Source organism: Chaetodon trifascialis, chromosome 15, assembly GCF_039877785.1.
Source record: "Chaetodon trifascialis isolate fChaTrf1 chromosome 15, fChaTrf1.hap1, whole genome shotgun sequence".
Taxonomy (NCBI): domain Eukaryota; kingdom Metazoa; phylum Chordata; class Actinopteri; order Chaetodontiformes; family Chaetodontidae; genus Chaetodon; species Chaetodon trifascialis.
Window position 1 is genome coordinate 8840817 of NC_092070.1, and position 16957 is coordinate 8857773.

Consider the following 16957-nt stretch of genomic DNA (forward strand, 5'->3'; position numbering starts at 1 on the left):
CTCCTACAAATTGCACTTATGTACATCGGGCTCATCCTGATAATCAGCAGCCTTTTGAAAATGGCCCTGTCACAAAACCTTAAGATATCCTGTAAATCCAGCCTGAACTCTATGGGGAAAACTGTGGTCTATCATAACGTTCTTGTGGGCAACAGTATATCCACTTAGCACAATGAAAATCCATAACTGCATCAGAGAGGGTAAATAATTTCATACAGTAAGCAGTGGCTTACTGTAGGATGACGTGGGTGTTAAATAGGATTGGTTTGTGGATGGTAATGAGAGGGTGACAGATGGACAGGCTGGCTTGTTTTTCTGTGGCTCTGTCTATGAACAGCTCATAGGCCTTTCGCTTTATGTAATTTCTTTGTGGTACTCATCACTGTAACATGCACAAAGCAGGATTTTTCACTGCCGCCATGCAGGCAGTGCTTAGTGTTCACATGTGTGTTACAGCATACTGGACAGTTTCAAGCTGGTTTACCATATAAAAGGTACTCACCACAAAAAACTTCTTTTAACCAACACCCAGAGACCAAAATTCACACATAAAAAAAGACTTTACAAAAATGACAAGGACACGATTAGAAGCCAATACTTTCATCTTTATTAATCTTGTTCTCATTTGTTTAAATAAATTTTTCCTTTGTAAAATCTCATAACGAAAACACTGAACAGGAGTGTTAAAGCCTGTCTTAATTTAAAACGAATGCACAACAACAGAACATTAAAAACGTACGGCAACTCTTACTCTGCATCTGTAAACAACCCGTCCCACCCCTCCCTCCCACTCCACACAGTTTGATAAGATTTGGCATGTCCATTTTCTCAACGCATATGCCTTCAGCTCTTTGTGTCATTAAAATGTTCTCTTTTTTTTTATTATTGCAGGTCGGACAATAAAAAAGACAAGTCTGCTTAAAAAAAAAAAGAAAAAAGAAAAAAAACTTCAAATGAGAGAAAAAAAGCATTAGTGCCAATATTTCTTAACACACAGTCAGCAGTATACCAAATGCACTCATTTTTGTAGACCTTCTGTATAGTAAGCAGCCTTGCCCACATTATGACAGGCAGTAACATGCACACACGCACACACACTATCTTCACATTCACACACACACACACACGTGCGCGCGCACAACAACTGGTGGTTTAATTTACTTGGTCTCAGTCTCACTCATACTCATGTCCGTATAGTGTGTATGATACTGCACACAGTATTGACACATGGAGAAATGCAACATAGCCTCAAACTGCCAGCAATTTAACATTTATCACTGCAACAGTAACAAACATGTTCAAGAGAGAATAACAGAGAAAGAGTGCGTGAGATACAACAGTAGGAGGTCAGCATTTTGAAAACAGAACAATGACATTTTTCAATATTTTCACTGTTCAAAAATTAAAACCATACATACAAACAAAACAGAAAAAACTAACTTAACATACACAGTAGATACAGTTCTGTTTTCAATCAGAGCTGTTTGCATGTGTATTCGGTCTCCGTTTTAAAGGGGACGTGAATACAAACTGCACTTTAACCTCACATCATGTAGTAGTTTTAAGTTCTCTTATACGATGAAGGTAATGCTGTTTACAGTGCCCATCTGTCTGAAGGCTTGTCTGTATTTGGTGAGTGCATGTGTATGTAAATCTGTTGAAAAGTCCCCTATTTACTAAGCACATTGCAATCCAGTCAAGTCTTTCAGACCAACTGACTTTTCATTCTTTTTCAGGTTTCAAGTCTAAGCAGTTGAAATCTTCATCTGTGGAAAAAGGCTGTATACACATCTAACAGTCCCTGCATTTGTTTATATAATAGCTTAAGTCTGGCCACGAGAATGTGTGTAAGCATGTCTCACATTTCTGCTTTGTGTGTGCACATTAATATGCATACCATGTATATGTATGCAGGTGTATATATGTGTATTACATTAATATGCATACCATGTAAATGTGTTTGTGTGGATGTGTGTGTGCTATAGTAAGTACATATGTATCCCAGTGTATGTCGTATCAGTGTGTCCAAACCTACACGTACAAATGGAGGGGGCTTATCAGATAGAATCAGCTCCTCCACCCAGCAGGTCGCCAGGCAACAATGCAGCAGGGCTGTCCATTTGGTGCCTTTCCTCCATTTGTGGTGCCCCCCACAGGCTGCTGCTGGGGTACCCCGCAGTCATGCCACCCCAGAGCCCAGACCTCCCAGACTCCACACCGCCGACACCTCCTCCTTCCCCTGCCCCGTTGGTGCTCCACTGGGAAAATATCCCCAGCCCGGGTCCTTGGGCTGAGGAGGTTTCTGAAGAACTGCCTGTACCATCGAGACTCTGCCAGGCAGAGCCAGAGGACCTCACGCTACCTACAACCGCTGCTCCACTTTCCCCTCCTCCACCACCATTTCCATTTCCACCTGAAGTTGTGCCCGCTGATGCCCGTTCATTCCCCGGGGAGCTACCGCCACTGCTGGCCACAGCTGTGCCCGTTCCAGATGAACCCTGTGTCCCACTGGCTGCTGCCCCTCCTGAGCTTGCCCCCTCTGCCCCTCCGGCCTGGGAATGTGCAAAATAACGAGCAACTTCTTCCTCACTCACAAACTCCGCCAGGATTGTGGTGTTGCCCAGAACACACCTGAGAGGGATTTACAAAACAAGGCTCTTTAGATCAACAGGAGCATGTTCCATGTTAAGTATTCAGTATGTGCATTAGTGAGGTTACAGTTTAACCTACATGTGCAGTGCTCCCTGGGCCTTGGCTGCTTCCTGCCGGCTGCTGTAGCGAATCAGAGCACTGCCCTGGGTCAGGCCAAGGTGGAAGGTCAGCAGGGGGCCATGCTGCATGCAGATAGTCCTCAGTGTGGAGCCGTCAATCTACAGGAAAAAAAGTATAAAGGTCAAGTGTAAAAGATTGTTTGTGTGTGATATGACAATGCTACAGTAATTGTCTGCAATCTTGAGCCATCAATTTTAAGGCCAGAGAAAGGTCAAGAAATCTATGAACTTATGCAACAATAGTTATGTGTATGAAGAACCATGTGCTTATTAATAAGTAATGTAGTAAGACTGAACACTGTGGATCTATCATTCTGTAATTCTGACACTTACAGTAAGTTAGATGAGCTGTGCAAGCGTGTGCACATGAGCACTGAGTAAAGCCAAATGCATTATTGCCTTAAAAAAAATCTTCATTACCAAAACAAAAACTGTCTAGACTTATAATTGAACATTTTAAATTCTATCCCACAGCAGTGTCACGCAAGTGTCATTTGTGCAAACCCTAATTGATTAAATGGCTCATCCAACTTCACAATCCAATTACAGCAGGGTAATGCATCATTCAGTCTAATTTGCATAAGACATACTGAAGGGGAATGTAGATGAATGAGTACAGAGATTTAATGCTTTTCAATCCAAACCCTGACCAGTCTATTTGGGCATCTGTTTTATTCTATAGCCACAATAACCTTTGCTGCGATGAAGGGTTGTAAGAATATTTTAATTCCACATTGCCTGCACAGCATTTTGCAGTATACAGACAACAGGATTACCCCTAGTGACATTGTTAATATTTAAAAGTTGTCCCTTTGCTACAAAATCCCTGAAAATTGTCAAATTAGTAGAATTTACTCAGAGTTTCCATCCCTCTTAACCTGTCCCTCCCTCGTTTCTCACTCCTTACCTGAGGGGTCAGGTTGCTCAGCAGCAACCAGCAGCTGCCTCTAGAGGCAACACCATCACTCCAAGCTGAGCCTATGAAGAAAAAAGAAAAAGAGAAGAGACAAACATAAAGGAGGATGGATCAATTAGAGGAAGATGTAATAACTGATGGCAAATACAAAGATTATGTTGAAGATTACTTTATTTACATAAAGACAACTTTAATGCTTGGTTTCATGATAATGATCTAAGATTGGAGTCATCGTATCACTGTCAAGATCTTCCTCTACACAGTATACAGCTGTTACAAATAGTTATGAAATGATTGAAATCTTTTCTCTGTAAACAATACCTGGCCCAAATCTTGACTCTTGATTAATCCCGCCCCCTCCCCAGCTCCGGGCCAGACGCGGGCCTCCACTTCCCCATGGGGAGGGTGAGGCCTGCTTCTGATTGGTTAAGCCAGGAGGAGGGCGTGGCAGTTGTGAGCTGTTGCGATTGGTCTTCCACAACTTGTTTTGTCCGATGGGCTCTGGGGGCCAGCTGGGCTTGTACTCCGAGTACTTTCCTGAAGAGGAAATGGGGAGGTGGGGGAAAGAGGGTGAAATGAGTTTTGACAAACAGACCACAGAAATGGGAGTAGAGAGGACACAGTATAGCCGGTCCCTTTGGCATCATTGTAGAAAACTTGCACACCCGTAAAATACAGTGAAAACACAATGACAGTGACAGATAGAAAGAAATTGAAAAGCCAAGTAACATCTGAGCTAATTAGATACAAGAGATTCAAGAGTCAACATGCAAAAGGAAAATCAACAAATCAAAGCATTTACCTGTGCTGTGCGCATTGCTGAGGGGACTGTCTGAGGCACTGTAGGGCCAGGCACCAGGTGAAGGCAGCGAGGTGTTAAGGGTGGGGTTTGGCCCTGCAAAACATTGAAAGGTTATCTCAGAGCAACACACGCTGTTATAAAGCTGGACTGCACATGGAGCCTGTGAGGAAGAGTTTGTCAAACCTTTGCCCTTTGAATTTCTGTCAATAAATGCCACTGCAGCATGTTGCCAAAACTTACTTCATGAGATTTAGGAGAGAAAAAAAATGTTCGGACTTGCACCCACTGCATGCCTCACTTTGTGCGTGTGTGCTTAACCATGGGGTATGAGTCAGTAAGTGAAAGACGATATGCTAAAAATAGCATTGGAATCATTGTCAAGCATGTTCAGACTCATGTCCAGTTGTGGAATTTTAATTGTGCTCCATCAGTTGATGCTCATCATACTGGAGAAGCCAAACTGGAAATGTAATTATCTGTTGGCAGTCCAACTTGTCTGACTGAAATTGAAGTGGCTGCTTTGGAGCAATAATTCAGAAAATAGAAATGTGTATCATAATTCAACATATAAAATTTCCATCATGTTACAGTGATAAATGGAGCTCATGTTACTACAAATTTCAAGATTTGTTGAGATTGGTCAGTAATATTTTAAAAGTCAATGCTATTGGACACTACGCTCATTAAAAACATAACACACTCAGATACCTATGTTGTCTCGCAGCAACTGGTGGTCAGAGTCGTTGAGGCTCGGGGGTCCTGGGGAGCCAAGAACACTGCCAGGAGTCATGTAGGGGTCAGACTCTGGGTCTCCACTACTCTGGATTCCCTTCCAGGGCACACCAGGCTGGAACTCTGTCATCAAAAACAGAAAACTTATTGACTGAAAAGATATGACTGAAAAGAATGATTTAAATCAAACACCAAAAGAATGTAACCAAATTCTGTGGCTGTTTATTGCTGTCATTTATTAAGGGACAACATGACTAAGACTCCTCTTAACATAACTTTTGTACATGCTGGGTGGCTATAAAATAGGTAGAAAATGAATGTAATTAGTTTGTTCTTGATTGCTTTAGGTAAGGTACTTCAATGAAAACAGCACAATAGCTTCTGAGATGTTGAAGTATTGAGTCAGCTTGTGTGCACACACATAACCTCTGGACAGGTTGACACCTGTCTACTGTTCTCTCCTGTGTACTAAGTCTCTGATCGTAATTAGACACGGCACTTTGGTAAGATGTAGCAGAGAAAGACACACTCACCTGGAGGCCAGCTGGATGTGGCAGGTTTATTCCCCATTTTACTCCCAGGGGTCCGGTGCCAGTTGTCTGCAGAGCCTTGAGGGGGAATCCCCAGACCATCATTACCCAGAATTTCATACTGGGAGTAAGGGGATCCTCCTCTCACTTTTATAGCACTGGGTAAAGGGCCTTGGGAATTGCACACAGACGAGAAATAAGGTCAAACAGACTGACATGAATATGTCTCAGCAGTTCATTCAGACACACTGTGAAATAGGGTGATTACCAATGCAGTTAAGACCAGACTGATAACAGCCTGGGAGCCATGCTTTCCCAAAGTGTGAATTTCACCTTAGCGAAAATCATGTTACAAACCACCTGTTATCCTACCATTCTTGTGAAGGGCTGTGTCAGGGGGAGATGGAGCTGGGGAGTGTCCCTCCATCATCCATTTGAAGCGGGACTGCTGTCCTCCTGTGTCCTTCATCCCTCCCATCATGGGACTGAGCTCCAGTCCTGACAGGTTACCACCGGGGGCAAGCCCTGCCGAGCACAAAAACATAAACACTCATGGGCACATTACATTTTACTAACACTGAGTTCAATACAGCCTTTGGCTGAGCTGGCAAGTGTATTTTTCCCCAGAGTTTGTGTTCAGTAGCACTGGGATTATACTTTGTGCTGAAGGCTACAGGCTGTTAAAAATGGAAGGCCGTTGTTATAGCAACAATTACAATGGTCTGTTAACACAAGTTAGATAGGTATTCAGTAACTAGATGGTTCTTATGGCCCACCTGAACAAACAGACAGACGAACGCACGACAAGATGCTGGGACTCTATTATTGCAGGTGGACTGGGATGAATTCTATTTCCATAGTGCACTTCACAAGTTTTATTTATAGTTACCTGCTCACCTGACTGTATCACATCTAACCCAAAAACCTTTTGCCTGCTGGACTCACCAGAATACATCCCTTGAGATTTGGCATGAAGGTCTGATAAGGGTCCCCCCATTCCAGGATGTGGAAGGGGGTCTACCATGGCCTGTTTGGATAGGCCTCCTCCCATATGAGAGGGGGAAAGTTTGGAGCTCCCTCCTCCTGCTACTCCTCCAACTCCACTCTGCTGATGTTGCCTTTGCTGCTGCAGAATAGCCATAATCCTAGCCAGCTGAGAGGGACAAGATTCAAGAAAAGAAGAGAAAAGAAATCCATCAGATTGTCTGCTAAGTACAATGACTGGTCAGAAATTGACACTGCATGGTGAGGTATAGCACATGACCATGCTCACCTGCTGTGGGTCTGGCTGCTGCCTGAGAGGCTGAGGCTGGGGGAACTTCCTCTGGTTCTGCAGAAGCTGTTGCTGTTGCTGTTGCTGCTGCTGCTGCTGTAGCAGGAGCTGACAAGCCTGTGGGTTGGTGGGAAGTAATGGTCAGAGATGGAGGTAAACAAAGAATACATAGGCTAGTGCTCACATACAGACACTGCGAGTGTGTTATTAGGGATGGGTTTATTACAATTGACCACGTATTTCGAGATATTAGGCTATACACACAGGCAGATAAACAGACAACAATGAAATATTTAATTCAATGTGATGAATCAATCCAACAATCAACATTCTAACAGTTAGTCATGTACCAGATGGAACTGCTGCATGTGGGGGTAAATGTTGCTGAGCATTGCTAGCTGCTGTGGGGAAATCTGAGGAGGGAACACTCCTCCACCAACACCACCAACCCCTCCGACACTTCCAACGCCACCGACACCTCCTACTCCTCCAACCACTCCACCCACACTGCCACCAGGAGAGGGCATCTGCTTCAGCATGGGACCCGGCACCTGCATGTCACAGGAATTTCTTTATGTATGGCTGTTGATACAGACACTCGTAATTTGAGAAAAGAGGAACAGCACATTCATCGAGCTCCACTCACTCCAAATTTATGAATGACTTCAAGTGAAATTCAGTTTTGAAAAAAGTCCTTGCACACCATCTAGTCTTAGTGACAGGTGTGTAAGATCAAAAACTACTGACTGGGAAGAATCCTAGTTTGAGTCAAGAGGCTTCAAGATGCAACGAGTGTGGTGCTGCATTACTGTCTAAGGCCAGATGAATTAGACAACAATTGAACAATGATACGAGGTTACAAGGTGTCTGATAAACAGAGAGCTGAAGAACGCAGGGAAATAAAACCTTTAACATTATATTAACAGTTGATATACAATGCACAGGAAACAAACAAAATTAAGCTGATTATTTCATGTCTAAATATTGTGTTAATCACCTCTTAAAAGCCACCCTCTAGCCTAAAAGCCATAGCCACAGCTACTATTTACTTCCAGACCACAAGCGATCAGGCAATCAATGAATTGACTCAACACGTAACAAGACCCACAAACTATTTGTTTGTGTGTACTAACAGGAATAACATATCACTATGGGTTTGCTGCACGCCACTTTACCCCCAACTCTTTTCAACATGCAGCATCAGCATTATGAGCGATATTCTGTTAGTACTGAAAATCACACAAACAACAACACTTTGATTTGTGTGAAGTGAACATTGGCAGGACTCAGGGGACTATGTCTCTCCTAAATACAGCATTCATCGTAACTATTAACATCAGAGACAGAAGAAAACAGACCTGAGCAGACAGGAACTGATGAGGCACTTGAGCACGTAACCCCTGGGAGGGGTTCACTGGATGCATGCCAGGCTGGTGCATCCCTCGAGGTGGAGGCATCCCTCCGCCACTGCCAACAAACACTCCATGGCCACCCATCTGGAGTACAATGGAAAACATACAATAGCAATATATTTGTGATGAGGTTTTCTCATTTCTGGCAAGTCCTCAATTAAGCACAACTTCAACTTACGGATTTAACAACTCTGTGGCAGATACTGATGATATAAAAGACAGACTCATACCTTTTCACCATAGGGCCCCATGTCAACAGGACCCATGTCTTTGGAACTAGGTATGCGGTAACCTCCCCCTCTTCCTCCTCTTCGCATCTCTCCATTATAGTCAGTTATTCCTCTCTTGTCTCCTTCCATCTTTTTGTCAACACTTGGGTCGTCACCCTAAGAAACAACAAAGTAATTCAGTGACCTCACACTTATTCATAGGACAGTAACAGAGGCCTCACTGATAATCCATCCATCATAATACCATTATCAATATGAGTGACACACATTCTGATGAAACAAAAAGCAAAATTACATATAAGATATCAAAGTAAAATTTTAAGACAAACACAGGACGACTGCTGTTTTCAGTAGCTAGAAATTTACAAATTAACATCTTACCAGAAGACCCATATTTGAAAACTGCCGTGACACTGGGTTCATCCAGCTGTCCCCTCCTCCACTCTTTAAGAAAGAAATTCAAACATTATTCTCAGTTAAAAAAGGGTATACAAAAAATGCAAACGATTGTCAATATTGAGGAAAGTTACCAAACAGAATGGAAATTGTTTTGCCTTAATACAATGAACCAAGAGAGACCATGTAAACTTGTCTGTGTGTCCTAGAACATCCTTTTACCTTGATGTTGCCTCTCTTTGCTCCATGAGTCTGACCCCAGCCTCCAGAGTTGAAGGAAGAGCTGCTTCCCTGGGAGCCAGTGCTGTTCCAGACACCTCCACCACCATCATCTTCCTCATCCCAGCTGGGGTGACGGGAGGCTGCAACTGAGCCCTCTGCCTTCCCACCCCAGCTTTCCATTGACTTGGAGCCTGAAGCAAAATCAAAGCAGCATGATTATGATAATATCGGCAGTCATTTCGAGACTCAGCATCACCTCGCAGAATGATAGAACATCAATTACTCAGAACGCACATACTGTAATATTTTGAATTACACATATTTTTCTATTCTTACCAGATTTACCAGGATTGGGTGAAGGGTTCCCCCAGCCAGAAGCTTTGCCGGGCTCATCTGGATCACCCCAACCTGTCGCTGCTTCTGATGTCTGGCCCCAAGCAGCCGTACCATTATCCACTGATTGTACACCTCCTCCTCCTCCTCCCCACATACCTGGACCTGGAGAAGAAATGAAACACTAGCCTTCAGAATGTGCCAAAGAGAAATAGACAAGTTAAATGTGGAATTCTGATTGCAAGAGTCAGTGGGGATGACATCAGCAAATATTGTGCTTCTCAGCAGCTGTTCCTGGTATTTAGAAACAAGGAGATAAAAAAAAATCCTTGACTGCAATGTAGCTACTACTTACAGAAACTAATGGCAAGTAAAGAACTTTTGCAATACTTTAAGAACACTTTAAATGCTGATGCTCAATCTACTTTGGATGTGGCTTGTACTTTTTTTTTTTTAAATAAATGGTGCACCTTCTGCTTACCAACTGCAGTGTTGCCAGGGTTTGTGTCCCTGCTGTGCTGTATCCCCTGCTGCCTTCTAGGTGGCTGTTGCTGCATGGGTAGTGGGGCCTGCTGACCGTGGCTTTGGTCAGGTGTAGCACTGTTTTTATCCCACAAATTCACATTCTTGCTGTTGTAGCAGGTTGGGTCTCCCCAGGCTGAAGTGCCATCATCTATTTCCATTTTGCGACTGATGGACTGAGGGGAAGGTTCTTCCCAGCCACTGGGCTCAAGGGTGTCACCCCCAGCCCCAGAGATTTGGGGGATTGGGCCAGAGGTCCAGCCTAAACTTTGGTTGTGATTCTTGGATGGTGGACCTCCACCTCCAACATTGGACCGACTGTTCCATCCTCCTTGCATGGGACCTCCTTGTGGCTGCTGGCCCTGTGATTGGTGCTGCTGTTGATTTGGGGCTTTCATTGGTGCCACTTGGCTGTTTGGTATCTGTGCTGCTGCTGTGAGGGGCTTGGTACTCCCCCAGTCCTGATGGGATTTGCCTCCACCCACATCTCCGCCCCATCCTCCTCGCTGGGATCCCCCTTCATCCAAATTAAGCCAGGAAGATCCATCATCAGAGTTGCTTCCACCTCTGCTTCGCCCATCACCGCTCCCACCTCCAGGTAAAGAGTCTCTCTGTCCCCAGTCTCCTCCCCCTCCACACTGTCCTCCCCAACCACCTGCCTCCCCTCTTCCAGTCCCCTTCCATCCTCCTGCCCTGCCCTGTTTATCCTCTGAACCATCTGCCCACCCACTACCCTGTTCTCCAAAGTCTCTCCAGTTCCCTCCTCTACCTCTGCGATCCCCCCATTGCTGTTCTTCAGTGGCCCATCCTTTGCCCTGCTTTTCAGGTGGGTGATCCCCCCAGCCTCTAGCTGCCTTGCCCTGGTTGCCCTCCATATCTTCTTCTGGCGTTCCTGGCTTCCTTATAGTGCCACCAGGCATGTGGGGACCACTGGTGGACTGTGTAGCACCACCATCCCAGCCATCCCTCGTTGTAGCAGTGCCAGAGTTCAGGCTGGCCTTGTGACTGCCAGCAGATAGATCATTATTCATTGAACTGGTGTTAGACGGGTACCCAGGACTGCGACTAGTGGTAGTGTTCATGGTTGCTGATGAGAATGCAGAGGAAGATGAAGTGCTTCTCTCATTTCTATTTCCTACTCCTCTTGTGGTGTCCAGGTCCCAGGCCACATTCTGTCGAATCTGGGTCTGCCCCCAGCCCGTGTTAGACAGAACCCTGGGGTCCAGGTCTGATCGATTGAGCATGCTGAGTAAGGCCACTTCAGCATTGGAGGTCTTGTTGGAACTGCGGCATTCAGATGAGGCTCCCTCCTGCTGTTGTCCACTATCACTGCCTCCTCCACCACTTCCAGGTATGGACCCTCCTCCGCTAGAGGATGAGGGTCCTCCCCCTCCAGTGCCTCCACCCTGCCCGCCCCACTCCCCAACTGCACTGTCCCCACTTTCCATCCCTTTCTGATTGTCCCAGGCTTTTGTCATATTTGAAAACTTTGGTGAGGCAGAGTCCTGCAAAATGCTGCCACCAATACCTACACTGCCTCCACTACTGCTGCTGTTGCTGCTCCCATCCCCACCTCTTCCACCTCCTATTGCTAAGTTACTCGAACTTGCACCTCCCACTGTGCCACCCCACTCTGTTTCTGAACTGCCTCCTTCCCACGCTCCCTGAGATACCACTGGGGTATTTGAGCCACCATCATTTCCCCGGCCCCACCCTGCCTTGTCACCCTGGCTACCAAAGCCCCACACATTCCCTTCCTGCCCCTGAGCTACAGTCCCTCCTCCACCCCATCCGTCTGCCTGTGAGGCACCTGCACTAAGGTCAGAGGACACTGGAGGCCTGGATCTCCAAGAAGAGGCAGCAGAGGAGGAAGTGGAAGAGCCAGAAATATTACCACTCCCTTCTTCTTCAACACTAGCAACCCCACAGTCCCTCTCATCACCATCTTCTTGATTTGGTCCTGCTCCTTGTGCTCCCCCGCCTGAACCCAACTCTGGCCCCAGGCTTCCTAAGTGCTGCTGCTGTTCTCCACTTCTGGCTTCCACAGCTGTCTCAGTGTGCTGCTGATGGAGACCAGTTTGATTCACAGATGAAAGAGAGTGAGTGGTGATGAGGGTGGTGCTGGCAGAGAACGAAGAAGCTGAAGTAATGGACGAATGAAGTGGAAGGACATCGCCAGCCGAAGATGATGTCCCACCCTGCACGAGGGCAGGCCAGGCAGAGGGGTTCACATTAGGGTTGAAATTGGCACCAGGGACACTACTGCTGCCACCCATAGGGCTCTCCTGAGGCCCAGGAAGAAGATGGGAGACTTTGGAATTGTAAAATGCTGCTGATCCTAGCCCTGCCTCCACCTGAGAAGAGGTGGAAGAGCCCCACACACCACCACTTGACTGAACACATTCATTAAGCGAGGAAGAGGAGGAAAGAGGAGAAGAACGAGATGAGGAAGGATTGTCCATGTTCCCTGCTCCTCCTCCTACCGCTCCTCCCTTCTGCTGGATGTTTCTCTCACTCCATGAGGCACTACTGTTGTTGATGTTACTGGGGCAGTCTTGCTCCTGCATCCCTCCTCCAGCCCCATTAGAACTCAATTTGGCCCCGCCTAGGATGCTAGGCCAGTCCGCCAGGTCAGTCCCATCCACAATCACGTTCCCGCAGCCCTGAGAAGAGGACGGGCTGCCAGAGCCTGCCCCCCATGTGGAATTTGCATAAGTTGAAGTAGTAGTAGTAGTAGAAGAAGAAGACGACGACAGAGCAGCGACACATAATGAGGATGAGGAGGAGTTGGCGGGTGAAGCGGAGGATGAATCAAGGTTGGAATCTACATCGAAAAAATTGAGACAATTCATTTGATTGACAGTTTAAGCATTAATAATACCAATGACTCGCAAAACATACAAACTGGTGGTCATTACAGTGGACATATACCATTGTTGTCATGTACAACTACAATTATAGTGATGTCTATATCATAATGTCAACTGATTGATGATGTATTATTGTAAAATCCCTTTCATGGCTATTGGAAAAACTGTAAAATAGATTTTTAAGACATAAAATCACTACTTTTGGAACTCTGTGGACTACATATCAAATTTTATTGATATTTTTTTTTTCCAGAGACATCAACCCACCTGTGCCTCCAGCGGTGTTTGCATTGGGGTTATCTGCTCCCTGTGAGGAGAGAGATGGGGTGGCTACCCAGCCACTGCCTCCACCAACCCCTCCCGCAGCCCCTTCCCCTCCTCCTCCTCCCAGCAGCATGGAGGATAGCGGTGGCTGGCCCCTCTTCAGAAGCACTTTATGGTCCTGCTGGCAGCGAAATCTTGGTGGAACCTCTCTGGACATGTATCGCTGCTGCTGGGAGGTCTGGCTTCCAGAGGGGGAGGAGGAGGGCTGTCCGTTGGCCACAGCAGTTCGCTGCTTTGCATTGTTCCCGCCACCAGGAGGAACTTGCGCAGAAACCCCAGCTGCACCAGGACTGGGGGATGAGGGGGCAGCAGGGCCAGGGCTGGGGGACACTGAGCCTGGGGTGGTGAGTGGCTGGGAACAGGGGGGCTTGGCTGATTCTGGCACTGAAATACACAAACAATGAAGGGTGTGAATCACTGGAAAAATATGACAAAAAGAGAAAGACAGTGTGGATTCATTGCGCAGCTGCAGGTAGATGAAGCTTCTCTGTAGCTGAGAGTTTAAGAAAAGCTTAAGAAAGTTTAAGTGTCTAAAGCGTGAGCATAGATCTGCATAACCTAATGCAATAATTCCCTAGGTCATGACAATACATTAATGTTATTATAACATCAGGCTACTGCTGATTATACTATATTTACAATGAGACATAGACATCATACCACTGACATTATCATATGGAATGTGTGATGATGACACAAACAAAAGAAAAAACATACCTTTGATTTTCTGTTCTGGCACCTAAAATAGAAAGAATCAGAGTCAGACACACAGCAGAAGAGAATTTGCTGGTGGCAAATTAAAAAAGAAAACAAGAAGATGTTATTTTGTTTTGACATCACTATCTACATATATCTACGTGGACTTACAAATGTAATCTTTGTAGGATTTGGTCATACTGCAACTGAGAAATGTAATAGCAATGCCCTGTTCAAGCAAAAAAATTTAAGCAGGACATTGAAAATTCATTTTACAATATCCGCACATGACAAAAGCTCCAAGCTTTAAAACCCTGGTCACCTAATAAAATAGTGAAAATTCATGTTGAGATGTTATCAGCTCCAACTCTACAAAAACAATCTTGGCCATAAGTCATAATGATATGGAACTGGAATTTCACACATATTCTCCACAAAATTAGACACAGTCAATGTGTGGGTTTTTGGTGACACTGTTTACCTTCTGAGAGGTTTCCCTTTTCTTTTTATCTTCTTTCTTCTTTTTCTTGTCTTCCATGAACTACTGCTCCCTTTCCTGATTCTCCTGTCTGTGCAGAGAAATGTACACATTCAATTATTAATGGTACACCTTGGGCCACACTGAAAGTAATTCAATGCTCACACAAGGATAGCCTTTTCATACACAGTTATATTGTTCGACCAAAAATGAATAATGTGTATTTTATCAGATTACTGCCAAGTATTCTCTTATACAGTCCGTGCTGTAAGGACTGTAACGTTAACCACGGACAGACAGCTTGACAGCAGCCCATGGCAGCCTCGCTTCTCACTGCATAATTTATTAACCAGCAAACGATTGCAATTCCAACCAACAGACAACACAGGCAGCAGCCAAACAAACAAGGGACTTCAAACTCTAAAACATGTCAGGAAAAGTCAAGTTCTTTTGCATTGCAGTAGAGACATTAATAGCAGCGTGAGCCACAGAATACTAGCTTTAATGTGAGTTAATCTGTTTAGTGTCACGAAGGCTCTCTGACCTCTCACCCGCCTCCCACCCTGCCAAAAGTAACGTTAAACCTATGAGATATGCAAAATACAAGACTTAAACCCAAGTCACGTTAGCCAGTTTTTATGGAAGGTAAAATATACTTCAGTGGGCTTTAGAAATGCATGCCGAAGATTAAAGGGATCTCAAATACCAGGGAGCTGTAAATACGTCTCGGCCCGGTGTTTCTGTTAGCTAAGCTGCACATAATTAGCACCATGTCACACAGCGCTAATGTCAGCTAACTAGACAACTTATGGCTTTAACCCTTCCCTGTACGCTATATAAATGCAGCAACTGACATTATCTTTAATAATCAGTTTGTGTAATATGTGAGAACCCCCCCAATGGCAGATGTTCGCTGTCGCATTAGGAGCAAACAAACTGGATTTCGTGTAAATAACAGGCCAATAAGGAATCGCTGTGCAGCTACACGGGACCACCAGAAAGGCTTCGGTCGGGTGAGCAACTAGCTAATGCTAGTCGAGTTTAAAGCGGCTGGTGAGCACCGTGCCGTGACCCGGGGAGCCGGGGGCTCGCGGCGGTAGGCAGTCCGGGAGCAAGGTGCCTCTGTCGCCCCGCGCGACCAATCTAACCTCTACGCAGTTGACTGCAAACAACAGGCACGTAATGTTAGCCAGCGACATGCACCTTATTTTCAACCACGGAGCATTTAGTTTAGCCTACTTACTGTTGAAATTCGTAACTTTGCAGCTGGCACAAAAAACACTAATGTTACGAACAAGTCCGCGAACTGACGGCTAGCAGGCTGGTCAATCAGTACTAACGGTCGACAGGGCCAAATTAGACGACGAACTTCAGGGACGTTTCTTCAGCATTGCAACGCGTATCAAGCGAAGCTCTTCCAAAACTGAAACCCAAATATCGCTGGCTGCGTAAAGGCGGAAATAACTATTGTTATCTATCAGGAGATACACAACGAAAGCTATCAAAGAGCATAACATTATTGTTAAATACTCACCTCGGGAATCACACAGGACATAAAGTGCTTCTGTGCAAAAATTCTTGCAGACCTACCGCTAGCAGGCTAGCAAGGTAGCTAGCCTAGCGAGCTAGTTCTTCGAGGCTTCCAAGGCTAAATTGAATAAGAAATGACATCACCGAGAGGCGAAATGTTAATCGTAGAAAAACGGAGGAAAGGCGACTATCCTTTCTGGGCGACTGTAGTTCTCAAGCTGTAAACAAAACATGCATAACCCCTTGATGACTGTCAGACGCTGTATGATCGTTTAGTTTACTATCGGCCATTTTGCTTCTGTGTAGAGGTTTAGGCAGCATATGATATCACCGAGCTGGTTGTTGATCAGAGAGGGGAGGAGGAGCAGGGCGCTACCGACACCATCCACTAGAGGGCGTCTTCTCCCTGAAAAAATGACGTCATACACGCGGTGTATAAATAAGTAAACAAACAGGTCAAAATCTGTGATTACAGTGAGATTACCTGCGCGAGACTGTAATAGGCCTTGAGATTGCTTCCCTGAGCTGCAATTTTAATCTACATCTTAAACACAAAGAGCACTTTCACGTGTTTAAGTTTTTACTAATTGTGCTGAATAATTGTGCGCACATTTATGAGAAATGCTGCGATGTTTTTGTAACTTTAGTGGCAGAAAGACAAAAGTTTCTTGATTGTCCTAACATATATTTTTTAAGAGGTTTACAACACTTAGTTTATTGATTTATCACAAAATTTGATTAATCAGGATGATGAATGTTCGTCCTTTGGTAGTTCCACGTAGCTTTGAAAATTTGCCAGAGAAACAAAGCACTTTCATCACTTTTGACAGGAACACATGTATAGTATGCTTTAAAGTTCTTTCATAGTCTAGACTACGTGAGTGCATGTGTCTAAATGTAAAAATAGGTTGTTTTTGTTT

General features: G+C 45.0%; 1 protein-coding gene across 2 annotated transcripts; it reads right to left on the reverse strand.

The window, feature by feature from the left end:
- Positions 1–584: 584 nt before the first annotated feature.
- On the reverse strand, positions 585–16341 carry LOC139343030 (trinucleotide repeat-containing gene 6B protein-like). 2 transcript variants are annotated; one of them, XM_070980409.1, is made up of 21 exons: positions 16042–16341; positions 14511–14598; positions 14051–14072; positions 13277–13717; positions 10099–12963; positions 9621–9782; positions 9285–9475; positions 9048–9110; positions 8667–8822; positions 8383–8520; positions 7375–7575; positions 7025–7141; positions 6697–6904; positions 6124–6276; positions 5755–5922; positions 5198–5344; positions 4490–4582; positions 4009–4224; positions 3679–3749; positions 2731–2870; positions 585–2631 (listed from the first exon to the last, which is right to left on the reverse strand). In XM_070980409.1, exons 2-21 carry the CDS (start codon positions 14565–14567, stop codon positions 2058–2060), a joined length of 6183 nt encoding a protein of 2060 aa, XP_070836510.1. In that variant the 5' UTR covers positions 14568–14598; positions 16042–16341; the 3' UTR covers positions 585–2057. The 2 variants fall into 2 exon arrangements, with proteins under 2 accessions (XP_070836510.1, XP_070836512.1); XM_070980411.1 differs by lacking the exon at positions 7375–7575.
- Between the last annotated feature and the right edge of the window lie 616 nt (positions 16342–16957).